Source organism: Miniopterus schreibersii, assembly GCF_964146895.1.
Source record: "Miniopterus schreibersii genome assembly, chromosome: 1".
Classification (NCBI taxonomy): Eukaryota; Metazoa; Chordata; class Mammalia; order Chiroptera; family Miniopteridae; genus Miniopterus; species Miniopterus schreibersii.
Window position 1 is genome coordinate 138731248 of NC_138101.1, and position 15335 is coordinate 138746582.

The window sequence follows — 15335 nt, forward strand, 5'->3', positions numbered from 1 at the left end:
ATCATTTTTCTCTTGGTACATCAGGCAATTGATTGATTCTCCTTTGTGAGTATATGAAAAAATAAAAGGAAAAATGAAGAGGGCAAAAACCTTGGGTAGTCTGAATGAAAATCTGGGTGGTGTCAGATAGCATCGGTCATGAAAGAGGTGAGAAACAAATTGCTAACTGTAAACACTTATTAAGCACCCACTTCATGGTGAGCTCATGGACACGCATATTAGACCATGGAGAAGCCAGAGAAAAAGACACTAGGTTGCTTTGCATAATTTCGGGAAAAAAGTTCCTGTTCAAAATGTAAATTATCCATCAATATTCATGTGTCTCCTTTAGAGAAATTTTTATCATACTGAGAAGATACTTGTCAAAATCAGCAAAAATAGGTACAGCTAGGTTCTACAGTAAAATTTCTTCAAACACGGTTTCCATTCTTTCCTCTCTCTTTTCCACTCCTGCAACTCCAATTATATGCATGATAAACTTCTCTCCTTTACATCTGTTAGTCTTTTCTCTGTTTTCCACCCTGTATTCTCTGCTTCAGCCTGGATATTTTCTATCACCCTATCTTCTAGTTTTTTAACTGTCTATACAACTGTATTGATTCTACTGGTAAACCCATGTGTTGTATTCTTAATTTCAGGTATTATTTTTAAGTTCTAGAATTCTATTTGATTCTTTTATATAAATTCAAAATCTCCCCTAAAATAGTTCATAGTCATTCTAAAGTCTAAATATGATAATTGTATTCTGTGAATATCCTTTGAGACTTTCTATTGTGTGTCTTTCTCTCAGTTCCTGTTATCTTATCAGGTCTCCTAATATGCTTGCTAATTTTTTAAAATGTTAAGTTTATTGGTTTGGTAATTTTTGATTGCCTGCTGAAAATTGTATGTGAAATAACTTAGAGATAATTTGAGGCTCTGGCCACCTTATCTTTCGCAGGAGAGAAATGGGCAGTAAGAGTAGGATCAGATTTCTTTAATTCATTCTAGGACTGATATGATTTAAAGCTGGATATAAGTATTTGCAAGGACTGGACTGTCTCCAGTTTGCCTTTATTCTTAAGGTATAGCCATTCAAGAGTCCAACTGAAAACTTGCAGAGCTAACCAGGTCCACTTCGCTTCGGTTTGCCCTGAACTCTGATTTTTGTCTTCACAGCCCTTTTAAGCTGCTGAAAGCCCTACTCAGCTTCTCAGATGAAGTTTTCTCTGCAACATCTTGGCTTCCCTGTATTATTTTTTAATCAGAAAGTGCCTTGAGGGGAAAGGAGACAATGCTCAGGGCTTTCATTCTCTCTGGAATTCTGATAATTCAAATTATTTCAATTATTATAATTCCTTAATGCCTTCCAATATTATTTTAATTTCATATAACTTTTCTAGTTGTTTGTATTGAGAGTTTGTCTGATGCAACAAAGCTGAAAATGGGTATCTTCAATATCTATTAAAATTAAACACATACATACCCCCTGACTCAGCATGTCCATTCTAGGATCTGATCCTACAGGAAAGCTCATACATTCCCCAAAGCATGTGTACAATAATGTTCATCTAGTATTATTTGTAATATAGCAAAAGATATAAAAGATATCAGTAAAGAATAAAGTCTATCAATAAAAACAGGTTCAATATATTATCCATGCAATAGAACACAGTGATGTGGAAACAAATGACCTGGATTTTTATGTGTTAAGGTGGAAGCTGGAAAATAATGTGTATATTATGTTCCAATTTAGGTAAAAATGGATAAACGCATGTATACATATTCACATATGCAAAAATTGTTTTTGAACAGATATATAAAAATACAAAAGAGTGTTTGCTCAGGGAAAGAACAGAAAAAAGGGAGGGTTTAGATTCAGTGGAAGATTTTCATTATTTTATAGTGTTTGAATTCAGTTTTTACATAGTACATGCCTAAATTTATAATAAACATTATTTAAAAGAAAAATAAAATATAACATGAGAGGTGCTACATACTAGCAAAGAAGAAAATGGCAGCTCAAAGGGGGCAAGAGAACCTCAAAGTATCCATCTCTGAGTTTAGACTTTAAGGACAGACTAAATTTATTAGGTGAAGGAGAGATAAAGCATATAGAGAAGGGAAGTGGGACATGGAGGTATAAGGGGATACTCACTCTACGGAAACCATCAACAGTTCTAAATTGATGGCGGGTAGGGTGGATGTCGGAGACTGGCTGTCTTATGAGCCTCATTTTCCCCAAGGACAGACTGTGCCATGTTAAGAAGTTTAAATTTTGTTTTGAGGTGATGGGGAATGACTAAAAAGTTTACAAAGAAAGTGTAACATGATCAGTTTTGTATTTCATATATATTATGATAGCAGCACTGTGGACAATGGGTTGACAAGGGGTAAGGCAGGAGGAGATGGACTCGAGCTATAAGATTGCTGCAATATGGTCCTTGTCTTTCTCTGACTGGCTTATTTCACTTAGCATAATGCTCTCCAGGTTCATGCATGCCATCGCAAAGGGTAAGATTTCCTTCTTTTTTAAGGCTGAGTAATATTCCATTGTATAAATATACAACAGCTTTTTTATCCACTCACCTACTGATGGACACTTGCGATGCTTCCAAATTTTGGCTACTGTAAATAACGCTGCAAGTACCATATGATTTCACTCATATGTGGAATCGAATGAACAAAATTAACAAAAGAGAAACAGACTCATAAATAGAGAGCAGACTGACGTCGGAGGGGAGGGGAGTTGTGGTGCTAGGTGAAAAGGTGAAGGGATTAAGCAAAGAAAAAAAATTTCATAGACACAGACAACAGTATATTGATTACTCAAGGGAAAGGGGGGTACAGGGAGGTAGGAGAGGGCAAAGGGGGGATAAGTGGTGATAGAAACTTGAATTGCGCTGGTGAACACACAGTATATAGATGATGCAGTATAAAATTGTACACCTGAAACCTACATAATATTATTAACCATTGTCACTCTAACAAATTCAATTAAAAAAAACCCCACACAAACAAACAAACAAATAAACAAAGATTGCTGCAATAACCTAGGGCAGACCCTAATGCAGTGAAAATAAGAAAAGGGACAGATAATAAAATGTAAGGAGACAGAATTAGAAGAACTTGAGGCCTTATTCATAAATAATGGAATATGTGAAATCATTTGTTACAGTTCACTTTTTTTGGCTCAGACAAATGAGTAGACAATGGACCCTTCACTGTCAGGAAAGCAATGTTCAGCTCTGCAGCTAAGGGTGTGGTGCTTGAGGACACCTAAGAAAGGAAGGCGTCGGTGGCAGCTGAATATACACGCCTGGAACATATGAAGATGGCGGAAGAACAGACTTAATCGTCGTAAGAATAAAACTGGGAGTTGAAGTCATGGGGATATTGCACATTACCACAGGAGGAAGGCTGTGGATGGAACCACAACACATAAGGGTGGAATGTATATGGTAAGTCCCAAAAGGAAGCTAAGAAAGTACTCAGAAAGGTTTCAGGAGCGAGTAGTATCATAGAAGCCAATGGATGACAGTATCAAGAAGCATCAGTCTTTCAGAGAAATCGAGAAAGACAGGGCCCGAAGTGTGTTGTTGGTATTGAGGAACCAGAAGATGATATATTTGATCACTGTTTTAGAGTTCCCTAGTGCTTGTTTAAAGATGTGAACCTAGACACAATGCTGGCCATAGAACAAACTGCTGTAAGAAAAGTACAATCAGAGGGGCATGGAAAGCAACCATGTCCATTAGATAGACTTAAATAAATGACACTAAATTGTCTAGAACTCAAATATAATTTGTCATAATTATAAAATCATTTCATTTTTATTTTTAATCTTTACTATTTGCCTGGCACATATTAGGTGCTTAAAAACACTTAATGAAAGAGAATGAATTAACATTTTAGGGGTTTCTAATCATCTGGTGCATGTTGATAAACCAAAAAATAATCAAATACAAATAGCTCAAAGAAAACGTGAAAGCCATAAAGTTCATGAAGAGTGGCAGTGTTGACAGTTCACATCATAGCAATGGTATTAAGAACACTGATGAATTAAGAGCATGGGAGGGGAAAATGATAACTTATTAAAGGAGATCAGTTCTTTCATAAAAGTAGGGTGATTTTCTTTCTCCCATCATGATTGTGGAATAAAAAACTCTAATAATTAAACTATTCTAGTTTATGAAAACTGCCATACTATTCTTAACATTTGCCTCAAAACGCTAATAAAATACAGGGTGGGCAAAAGTAGGTTTACAGTTGCAGTACAAGTAAATAATACAATAATTAATAATACAAGAATAAACTCTGTGTTTCTCAAACTCACAACTATAAGCCTACTTTTGCCCACCTCTGTATAGTACAGTTAATAGAAAAGAGTGAAAGTAACTGAGTCTTTCTTAAATGTTTAGAACACATTTAGGACTTGACAGCAGTAAGGGCTAAGCAATTATAACTTGGAATCTTGGGATAACTTCTTTACTACTCTGCAAATTAATTTTCTAACTCATAAAAGAGAAGAGGTTAAATTAGATATTCTCTAAAGGAAGTTTCCACTCACATTTCGGATGAAACAACATCTAATCACAGAGACTATCAGATACTTCAGGTGTGTAGGACTTTTTGTATAGCATAAAATGTGCACTTTTATAAAAGTAGACTTTCTGACAGGACAATTTCCTTTTAGATACAGCTTACATTTTTATTCAGGCCAACAAGCTGGTAATAATTTCTATAATTAATTTTAGACATTTTCATACCCATTAGAAGTTTAAGTTTTTCATAAAAATATATCATGAATGTATCTGAGTTTTTCTACATTAAAATTGATTTCATAATTATCATAACCTGACATTATTTTTCTGCGCTTTAAATGCCTATATTTTGAGAAACACGTAGTACAAATTCTTACCTCTAAGAGATAAGGCTCCATTTGTTCCAGGGTTTTTCCAAGATGCTTATCTGGATTTAAACCTGCCAAGAAAGTTTAAATTTTAAAAATAAATGTCTGATTAAAAGTTTAAAGACACATTCCCCTTCCCTTGAGCCCTCCTCACCTAGGAAATGAGTAGGTGTATATTTTAAATTGCTTTGATCCTAAAATAAAATGCACTTTGCTAATATTTACTTTCCCATTCCCCTTGGGTAACTGTTTTTCTTGCCCCTGAAAAGTGTCTTTTTCCAATTCATTTCAATTGCATTGTGTCATCTACTAGGTGCACTGTTTCAATTCGTTTTCCCTTTTTTGAATTATGTAATTAGGATAGAAAAAAACAAGTACCATTTCAAAGATATAAAATTAACTTATAGACAACAGTGAGAATTTTTCTGATTTATACCTGTTTTATCTGACCTTCAAACATCTTAGTTAGAGAATAAAAGGAGAAAATAGAAGAGTGGTAGACGGGTAGGCCTCTATAGTTAATTCACTTAACAGCAGCGTACAGACACACATAGTTGTATCATCAAATTAAATATTTCACTTTGATGATTGCTTTTGTGACAATGTATTCTCCAAGGAAAGACAGAGACAACTCTGAAAAATCATTATGTACCACTAGCACGTGCATAATCTCGTAAAGATGTTGAACCAGCCGCTGCAACGTTAGCTTGTGCCTGGCAGCAGCTGCCACTGGTAGGCAGCGGAGGAGGGAGGGTGGGGCCGGCGAGCCTGCCTTGCTGCGGGGTGGAGCCCGCAGCGCCTCCGCAGCACTGAGACGGGCCCTGGGCTGGGCTCTCTTCCCAGCTGCTGCTGGCCAGGACAGTGGCCCAGAGAAGTTGAGGCTGGACAGGAAATGTGCCGGCACCAGAAAGACGGGCCCCCAGAGCCCTGCCAATCCGGGGCTCCACACCGCATTTCCAGATTCACAGGCTGGCTAAACATTAATGGAAAGAGAAGCATAAGCCTATCTTCTCTCACTATGGAGGTAGGTTTGGCAGATGGGAGAAGCTGACTGAACTTCAATCTTGCCATATTCAGAAGTTGCTGAAGTTCAAGAGATGCTTCTTGGTGACAACAAAGATGTCTTTGAGCCATCAACTGTGGTAGCAAATAGAAGAACCTCAACTCTGACACCAGGAAAGATGAGTCAGGGTCAAGGGAAAGAAGTTTATCCAACCCAACCACAGATTTGTATCAGCCGTCTTTTAGTCCAGCGAGAACTCATAGCCAGGGTTTTGAAAGAGGAAAGGAAGACCCTTCTCAAAATAAAGATGATTCTTCTCTTAATATGTCAAAATGAAGTCTGAACTTCAAAATGGCTTGGAGAAGGACAGTTCAGCTTCAAGCAAGTTTACACAAAAAAAGAAACTCTCAAGGTGCAAAAAAAACCCCAAAAAACCCACAACAAAAACCCTAGAAAAAAAGAGCCGCAAAGGAGTTAGTACAATCACAGATCTTTCTGTTACTGTACTGGCTGACTGGTTGAAGATTCATGGTACTCTAAAGAGCTGGACCAAGTCTGGTGTGTGTTGAAACCTGGAGTGCTACTGATCTATAACCTCCCAAAATGGTCAATAGATAGGAACAGCCCTGAATGCCTGTGAAATCATTGAGCATCTATCAAAAAACCTTTTTTATTCTTTGAAGGAGTCTATTTGGGCAGTAAAGGGTCAAAAAGACAAAGCAGCTGGATCCATTACTCAGCCCTTCCCTAGCAGTTACTTAACCATCCAAGCTACCTGACAGTCAGACGGAAGGTCTTGGATGGATGCTTTGGAGTTGGCTTTGAACTGTTTTAGTCTTAAACATACAATGATCAGGGAAGGAAAGGAACATGAACTGAGCATTTCATTAGAGAGCACATATGTAACTTTTTATGGCTTTATTACATGCTAACAATCTCCACGGTGGAAACAACTTCCAGTTAAATGACAGTAAAATTGAATGACAGCATTTTAAAGGCCAAGATTTGTATTCTGACAAATCCAGTTCTTATTTTTTCCTTTGTTATTTTTTTGCCTCATATTGGACTGAAAAGGATTTTTGTCTGTTTTCTCTAATGATTAGGAAGCTACAGACTGTGTTTCTACTCTTTCAGTAATCACTTGTAATTTTTAACATACATTCAGAACCACAGTATTTTAGTCTGAATGTATTATCTAAAAATTTATGAATATTAAGAGTATAAATCTAAGAATTTATGTTTAGCATCCCTTTGACCAAGAGAAATTATGTTTTAACTAGACACTAAATAAGGTCCACAATTTCAGTTGTTATTATTGTGTTAAATTTTAGTTCCATCATTTTGTGCAAGAGAAATTAAGTTTACCCACATATTTCACAACGTCTGTGCTCTCCACCCTCTTCCATGCCTCCTGGAGTTCAAACTATTTCTAGTCTGAAATCCATTCTTTATTTTTCACTGAAAACCTGTGAGCAGTAAACTCTTTTAGTGTCGTCATGTCTGATAATGTCCTAGTTTGCTCTCACCATTAGATAATAGTTTAGCTGTAAAATAGAATCTTTATATCAAGGAATCTTTATTTTATCTGTGTTAGACTGTACAACTTTCAACTTACCTAAAATTCTTTAATCTTAATACAATTTGTCTATGCGTATGTTTATTCTTATTTATACTGCATAGTACCTAATGTGCACTTTCAATGACAAAACTTCTATCTTTCTTTAAGGCTAGAATATTTTCAACTATTATATCTGTAAATACTATTTTTCTGCCTTTTCTCCTATTTCCCCCCCCTGGAAAGTCTAATATACAAATATTGCAATTTCCCAATATCCTCCATATTTTTAAACTGCTTCCCCCCGGCCCAGTGCCATCTCTCTCTGTTGCCTTCTGGGTGAACCTTTTTTCGGCTCATTCCCTCTGACTTGGCTCCTCTAGAGTTTATTCTGCCCACTGAGGTTTTTAAATGACTGTGTTTCATTTCCTAAATTTCTAATTAGTTACTTTTCATATCACACTGTTGCTGTTTCTTTCTGGGTGATTTATTTTTCCAAATGATTGCTTTTTCTTTAATGGGTGTTATGTTTTTCTTTATCTCTTTAAGGTTCTCCCACACATGGGGCACTTTCAGTGTCTGTTTCCTCACAGACTGTGATCTCCCAGCTGCTTTAGTCTGCTTTGTATTACAGCCCACAGCTTCAGTCGTGCTTACTACTGAGCGTGTCTTTTCATTTCTAGTTCACAGAGATGGTTATGATATCTTCCAGAGCAGCTGTCTTTCATACTTTTCCTTCATGTATTCATCTACTACCGTCATGGATTTGGAGTATAAATCTAGAAAACTCAAAGCATGAATGTACAAGGCCAGGAGAGCTAGATGGCGCTTTTCAACCTTTCCAATTCTGTGATTCTCACTCAGCTTTCAGGCACTATGTTACACATCATTAAAATCATTTTAAAAGTCTTTCATGATTGAATCTAAGAATTCATGTTTTGCATTCTCTATAAGGATCAAGGAGTAAATAAATGCCTGTCTAAAAAGCATGAAAGAGAATTTAAGAGCATATACTTCATACAGGTGGGCACTGAAAGGTCAAACTGATGATCTTCTCATTTTTCTTGCAGTCTTTTAATTCATTGTAGAGTCATCAAACCCTGGTTCTGAACTGTTAAAGTACAGAGATGGCTGTTACATCTCATTTCAGAGATGGCTGCATCCCACGATGGGTAAAGTAATTTGGCTTGCCTTTAGATAAGAGAGTCAGTAAAACATGTAAACATAAGCCACACTGGGCAGTTTTTCCACATGAGTCTGTGATCATCATACAAGTTCACCTTGGTAAAAATGACAGTCACTGGAGACCTCATGATCGCTGTCCACATGACATGCATTTCATATTGTTTTTATAAAATACAGGCTGGGGCAAAAGTAGGTTTACATATGTGAGTATGTGAAACACAGAGTTTATTCTTGTATTATTAATTATTGTATTATTTTCCATATGAACAACTGAAAACTTATTTGTGCCCCACCCTGTATTTTCTTGGATAAGATCCAGAGATTCTTAGCAATTCAAGCTACTGTCCTTGAAAAATCAATGGCCTGAAGCCACCCTGATCTGAGATCTCTTCTAAATCAGTTGAAACTATTATACATCAGATAATATTAGTTATGGATATGATAGGAAGATTATTCAACTTACCCCAGAATGTATTCAGATATGGAACTTTACTCAAAAATTCTTTGCTGCTTAGAACACTGATGATTCCATAAATATTAAACTACATGCAAATAAAAATCTTTGTAGCTTATTTTTCTAAATACAATGAATGACTGAATGTTTAATTTTCTTACACCCCCACATTTTTTTTTCCACAAGTTTTCTCATTTGGAAACATCTTAGTGTTGTATGCATAGTCTTTATAATATTTACTTTCTAAATGGAACAAAACAATTATTAAAATACATACTATTAAAACAAAGATCTGGAGAAAAAGATCACTTTAACATGAAAAAAATGTTAGCTTTTCTATAATTATGAAACTCAAATATGTTAATCTTTAATGTCCTGCATTTTCGTTTTGATATTTCCTATTTGACATGCATGGAGAATTCTGACATTCAACGTTCTTCATAATTGAGAATGAAAGGTCAGGGTCAGATTAGCATCAATAAAATATATTTATCGTTGGGATTATTTTTTTTAAATTTGTATGCTTTAAATGGTTTAGACAAAAACATCTTAAATAATGGAATCGATGTTTGAGTTAAAATTTAACACAAAGCTTAGACAACATAAATAAATTCTCAGCTTAATTTACTTGCTTTACCAACAATAATCCACTTACAGCCTGGCCCGCATGTCAGGGCACATGCCCGGGTTATGGGCTCGATCCCCAACAGGAGGTGTGCAGGAGGCAGCCGATCAATGACTCTCTCATCATTGATGTTTCTATCTCTCTCTCTCCCTCTCCCTTCCTCTCTCTGAAATAAATAAAATATATATATATTTTAAAGAGAATCCACTTACATTTGTAAGCACAACTAAAGAATGATGCTAACATACCAATATATTTGCTCTCAAACAATTATTACATATAATCAATTTAAAGTATAAAAATATATAACAATCCCTCAACAATTTTTAAATCCATCTTATACACTTACTCAATTTTTAAGCAGTAGCCTTTTAACTGGGAAATGCAGCTAGTCCAAACTGCATAATCTTCTCTTGCTTTAAATAGAACCTAGTATCTAGACCTAATACAATTTCATGTAACTTGAAAATCTCTCTCCTAATCTTTGTAATGTCATCATTCCTATTTTATTTGATATAAAACTGTTATTTACATAAAAACCCTTTGAGAGACTGTGACAAGTTTATGAAAAAGCCACAGCAGTCCATGGGCTTTTTCAATGCAACTCAACATTATCTAAGAGCTTCAATTTATCCTTGTGCTTGAAAAAGATGGCTCATTTTTTAGATTCATTCGGTTTAGGTGCCTCCTTCCTAGTGAAGCCTGGATCATGAATGGATAAAAATTGGCTTCACCAGGCTTCACCATAACTTAATAGTTTGTTCAATTTCCCTCCTAAATCAGTCAGCTGTGGAATGTGAGTCTCAATGTATCTATCTTTCTTATGAAAATCTTTATAATCATTGAGATGATTACATTTATTAATGTTGATATAAATATAAATATCAAGAAATATCAATATTAATAAGGATGATTACAACCCATAGGATCCAGGATGATGTTATATTTAGAGTACTTTTTAACTAAAAAAAATATATATATATACATATATATAAAATAACATATATATGTGTATATATATGTTACTTTAAGTTACGAACAAAATTTTCTCCAAAGTGCAGGAAAAATTTACTGTAAATCCTGACACCTAACCATTTAATCACATCTTATAGACATTCCTTGATGGAAGTGGGGTGGATGAATAAACCTACAACAAGACATAGGCACTGGATAACTCAACGAAGAATTAAGAAATTAATTAGAAGGAAGAACCATAATTTGTAGAGCTGACATCTATTTTACTTTACTTGCATGTATCAATGGGAAGCAATTACAATTCAATTAAAATATTCAATTTTATTACTTTACTGACTGACCTTGAAGTTAATGCCTGTTTTATTTAATTGCATCATCTATGAATAAATGTTAGCCCTACAGTGTTATGCCCCATTATTTTCAATGCATTTTTTAACTTCTTAACTGAATTATATCAGTTAATTTATTATCTACTGTCATGAAACCAAGTGGAGGTTTATTTCTTCGGGACAGCCCAATATATGATATGAGAGAAACATCACAAAATGTTTGATAATGCTATTTTTAACAGTCAAATAAAATGAATTGTGTTCTCATCTCAACTTCTGTAGCCCAGAGTTTTACTGTAAAATCAGTAGGTGATATTAGAAAAGGTATAATCACTCTGGGAAGTAATTTCCAGTCTGCCTATAATTCCTGATAAATTCAATGCAGACAGAAATGGGACATCCCATGTATTTCGAAAGTTCACACACACACACACACACACACACACACACACACACTCACTCACTCACGGGTCCCTTCTTATTTCTACCAGGCTTACTGGACACCAAAATAAGTAGATTCCGTTTAAAAGCTTTAACGGCTCTGTTGGTAAATCTAACTTGTTTTTTGTCCCCAGTCTCTAGTTGAGTACACTACTATTCTATGAGCATTTAAGGAATAAAATGACTAAATTCGTGTTAAAAAGAGCAGATAAGAAAGACTGATTATGTAATCTCTAAAGTAAAAATGAGCTCACATATTCTGAAAGTTGACTATTTGGGGAAAACTTTTATTTCAGTTTCCAGATTTTTCATTTCTACCCTGAGACCACTAAATGCTTACCTATCTTAGATGTTGTGTTAGGACTCATCTCAACATGGAACTGGTTTCTGAAACCTATGAACTGGTATTTCACCTCAGTGTAAGCAATAAAGAAGACCTGGGTACTTATGGATTCACTTTTAAGATCCATGGCATGTAGGAAATGAATGACCAATAAATCATATTAAGTATAATTATGCAGTCAATGATAATCAATACTTGCTGGTGATAGCCTAAAGGGTCCTTTTTTTTAACTTTTAAAAATTCTACACAGTTTTAACATGTAAAAAGTGAATAAAAAGTAAAAGATATGTTTGAAACAAAAATTTTTTTAAAAGGAATTTGATATATTTATTTCAGAAATATCTTCCTAATCTTTCATATTAGTTTTCAACATTATGAGTACTGAAAACTGAAAGAACCTCAGTATGAGCCTGGTGTGTCTGAAGGGTTGAAATTTGAGGTTAAAAAAGTGACAAAACCCAGATCCTACAGAACCTCAAGTTTCATTTTAAAGAGTTTATAGTTGAATGCAAGGTCACAGAGAAGACAGAGAAATTCTAAGCAGAGGAATCATACAATCCAATTTGAATTTTGGAAAAATCATTCCTTGGCAGGAAACAAGACTGAAGGTAAGAAGGCAAATTAAAGGGGCTGCTGCAATCGTTAGTGAGAGAGGACATAACAGACAAGGCAATAGGTATGAAGGGAGAGAACAGATTTGAGAGCAACACAGTAGGTGGGATAGAGAGTGCTGCTGATGGACTGGGTATGGGGAGTACAGGAAAGAGAAAAGGTAAGGATAATTCTCAGGTTTCAGACTCTGATCAAATTAAAAGATGCTGGCACCAAACACTGTTTATTTCAGATAAAGAAAAGACAGAACAGAATAAAGCCTGGGGAGGAAAATAAAGGGTAGATTCAATTTTAGACATGTGCTTGAGGTTCCAGCCAATCACCAGAGAAGAGACAGATAATTGCTAATTAGGTGTATGGAGGTAGAGCCCAGCAGAGAGGTCTGGACTAGAGATACTAATATAGAAATAGAAGACATGAGATGAAATTCCTCAAGAAGAATATGTGAAGTGAGAAGAGAAAATACAAGAAAGAACATTGATGAATATCAAACTTTAATGGACACTGTAATCAGAGAGTTGTCCAAAATGCAAATCTGATCTGGTCATTTAATTTTCAATCATACTCCTGGGTGAGATAGTTATATAAGCACTGGCATCTAATTCTTTTCTTTTCTTCCTACAATGGTTAATTTTATGTGTCAACTAGAGTGGGCCACGGAGTGCCCCGATTAAACACTGTGTCTGTGTGTGTCCATGAGGGTGCTTCTGGATGAGACTGGCATCTGAATCAGTGGTCTGTGAGGTAGGTTGGCCTCCCCAATGTGGGTGGGCATCATCCAATCCATTAACGGCCTGAAGAGGAAGGGGAAATTGCCCACCACTGCTTTTTTCTGCGTTTCCAGAGGGGTTTTCAGCTTAACTGTCATATGTTATTGGAAACCTGTTTTAGTTTAAGCTGTCTAACTCAGCCATGAACGTTACTACGGAGGGCTTTTATAATAGCATGTGTTAAAATAAGATCTTCATTTGTGGATATTGCATTTTGTATATTTTTTGATAGTTTTAAAATAGAGGGAATTGGAGCTAGTTAGTTGATATGAAGGTAGAAAGACAGGCTCTAGAATTATAATATAGTACTTATTTCTTAGAAGGCAATATATAATATTTTATGCACACATAGATACACACATAAGTAGCTTTGGAATATATGGAATCTTAATCTATTCAAAAATTCAAAGAACATATCCCTACCAGCACCAAATAGTTATAGGCATAACTTATTTTTTAACAGTCTGCCTTATCAAGTAAAGGAAAAGATATGTTAGCAATAAAATGAACAGAATCAGTACTTATTTCCTCTGCTGTTATAATATGTTACTCTCTTTTATAGACTGAGCAGAAGGCTCTCTACTCAGTGATGGGTCACTGTGGGGATGGTAGTATTTGTATTTAAATTGGAAGGAAAGATTATATCACATATACTCAGAGTTTGATATTTGAACTCTGATTTCTCTCCCTCAACTTAAGATAGTAGGTAATTTACAACACATTTGGGAAATGTTAAGAATCCCAACTTTTGATGTTGCAATACTTGAGTTATAAGTTTAAAAATTCTGTGTTCAAGTTCTTTGTATAAAGGTAGAAATATATTTCTCATAGCAATTAACTATACTTGAATGCACATTAAGTAACCTTTTATTAATGTAACATAGGAGTTACTACAGGTGAGCATGTGTAGGAGTGAACTTAGCTATCGGGAAGGCTGCACGATTAAAGCTTGTGTTCTACTTAGTATGGGCATCTCTTAATGTTAACCCAAAGAGTGAGGCTTTAAAAAATATATGTTAAAAACCTGAAGAAAAAAAATTAGCAGCTCTCTAAGAGACAAGCAGAGAGTCGAAAAACCATTCATGCTGCTTGCAAGACAGGTAAGGACATTGGCTATGAGAGATATACGTGCCATTATTTGAAGGTCAAAAGAGAAATCTGTGGGTAGTTTAAAAAAAACCCCCAAAACTATAAACAATTCCATACAGACATTTATGAACATGCTAAAAGTATTTAGAACATTTTTTTTTAACACATTTCTTTTTCTGATTTAAATACCAAAAATATATTGTCAAGGAAAGGATAAATTTGAAAAATAAAAAGACAAAAGGTAACATGGGGACTAAATAGGCAACATGAGTGGACTAACTGCCGAGTCCCTCCCCAGCGAGGACTTGCAGCGGGGACGGCAAGTTAGAGAATGAGAAGCAGCACCGAAGTTTACTCGGTTTTGCTTGGCGTTGACCTTTGCTGTACAAGAGACCGGGGAAACGACTATTCCAAGGGCACTTTCCGAGAAAGTCAGTGGGGCAGTGGCGGAGAGTAATCTCCTAGGAGGATATAAGAGAGCAACTTGAGAGAACTCCACAGCAATAAATCACCGTGACCAGATGGTATTCAACTGAGAGTTTCTGAAGGAAATAAAGTGTGAAATGGCTGAGCTACAGCAGCTGAGGACATGCAACACACCCGGAACACCAGCAACTGTTTCCAAATACTGCGATTTTACTAATATGGTATCTTTTCTGAAGGAAAGAAAAGCAAATTAAGATTTATAGAATTACAGACCAGTGGCTCTCCTGGTGATAATGGAGAAAGTGATAGAGTCTAATTAAGAAGACCTTCCTTGAACATCAGGATAAGGTTAACCTGCTAAGGTCAAATCACCACTAAGTCTATAAAGAGAACACTGTTTCTCTCCATCCTATTAAACTTATCTGGAAATGTCAATAAAATACCAGATAGAAGTAAACCAGCAAATGAGGCTTTTAACAAGGTCACATGAGGCTACTGGGGAAAATAAATAAGCACAGTCTTTGGGAGGAGAGGCCACAAGAGAAACTCCTGTCATTAATTGTAAAACTTGCTAAGGAATGAAAACAAAGTTTCAGGGACAATTTCTCTTTTCTTTCCTAACACTGGATTACCTTTT

At 35.5% G+C, this 15335-nt stretch overlaps 1 protein-coding gene across 1 annotated transcript in view; it reads right to left on the reverse strand.

The window, feature by feature from the left end:
* The window catches only part of DPH6 (diphthamine biosynthesis 6), a 145162-nt gene that overhangs the window by 22258 nt on the left and 107569 nt on the right, over positions 1-15335 (reverse strand). The window contains exon 6 of the mRNA XM_081152436.1: positions 4901-4962. Coding sequence (XP_081008562.1) covers positions 4901-4962 — 62 coding nt within the window. The remainder of the gene's footprint in view (positions 1-4900; positions 4963-15335) is intronic.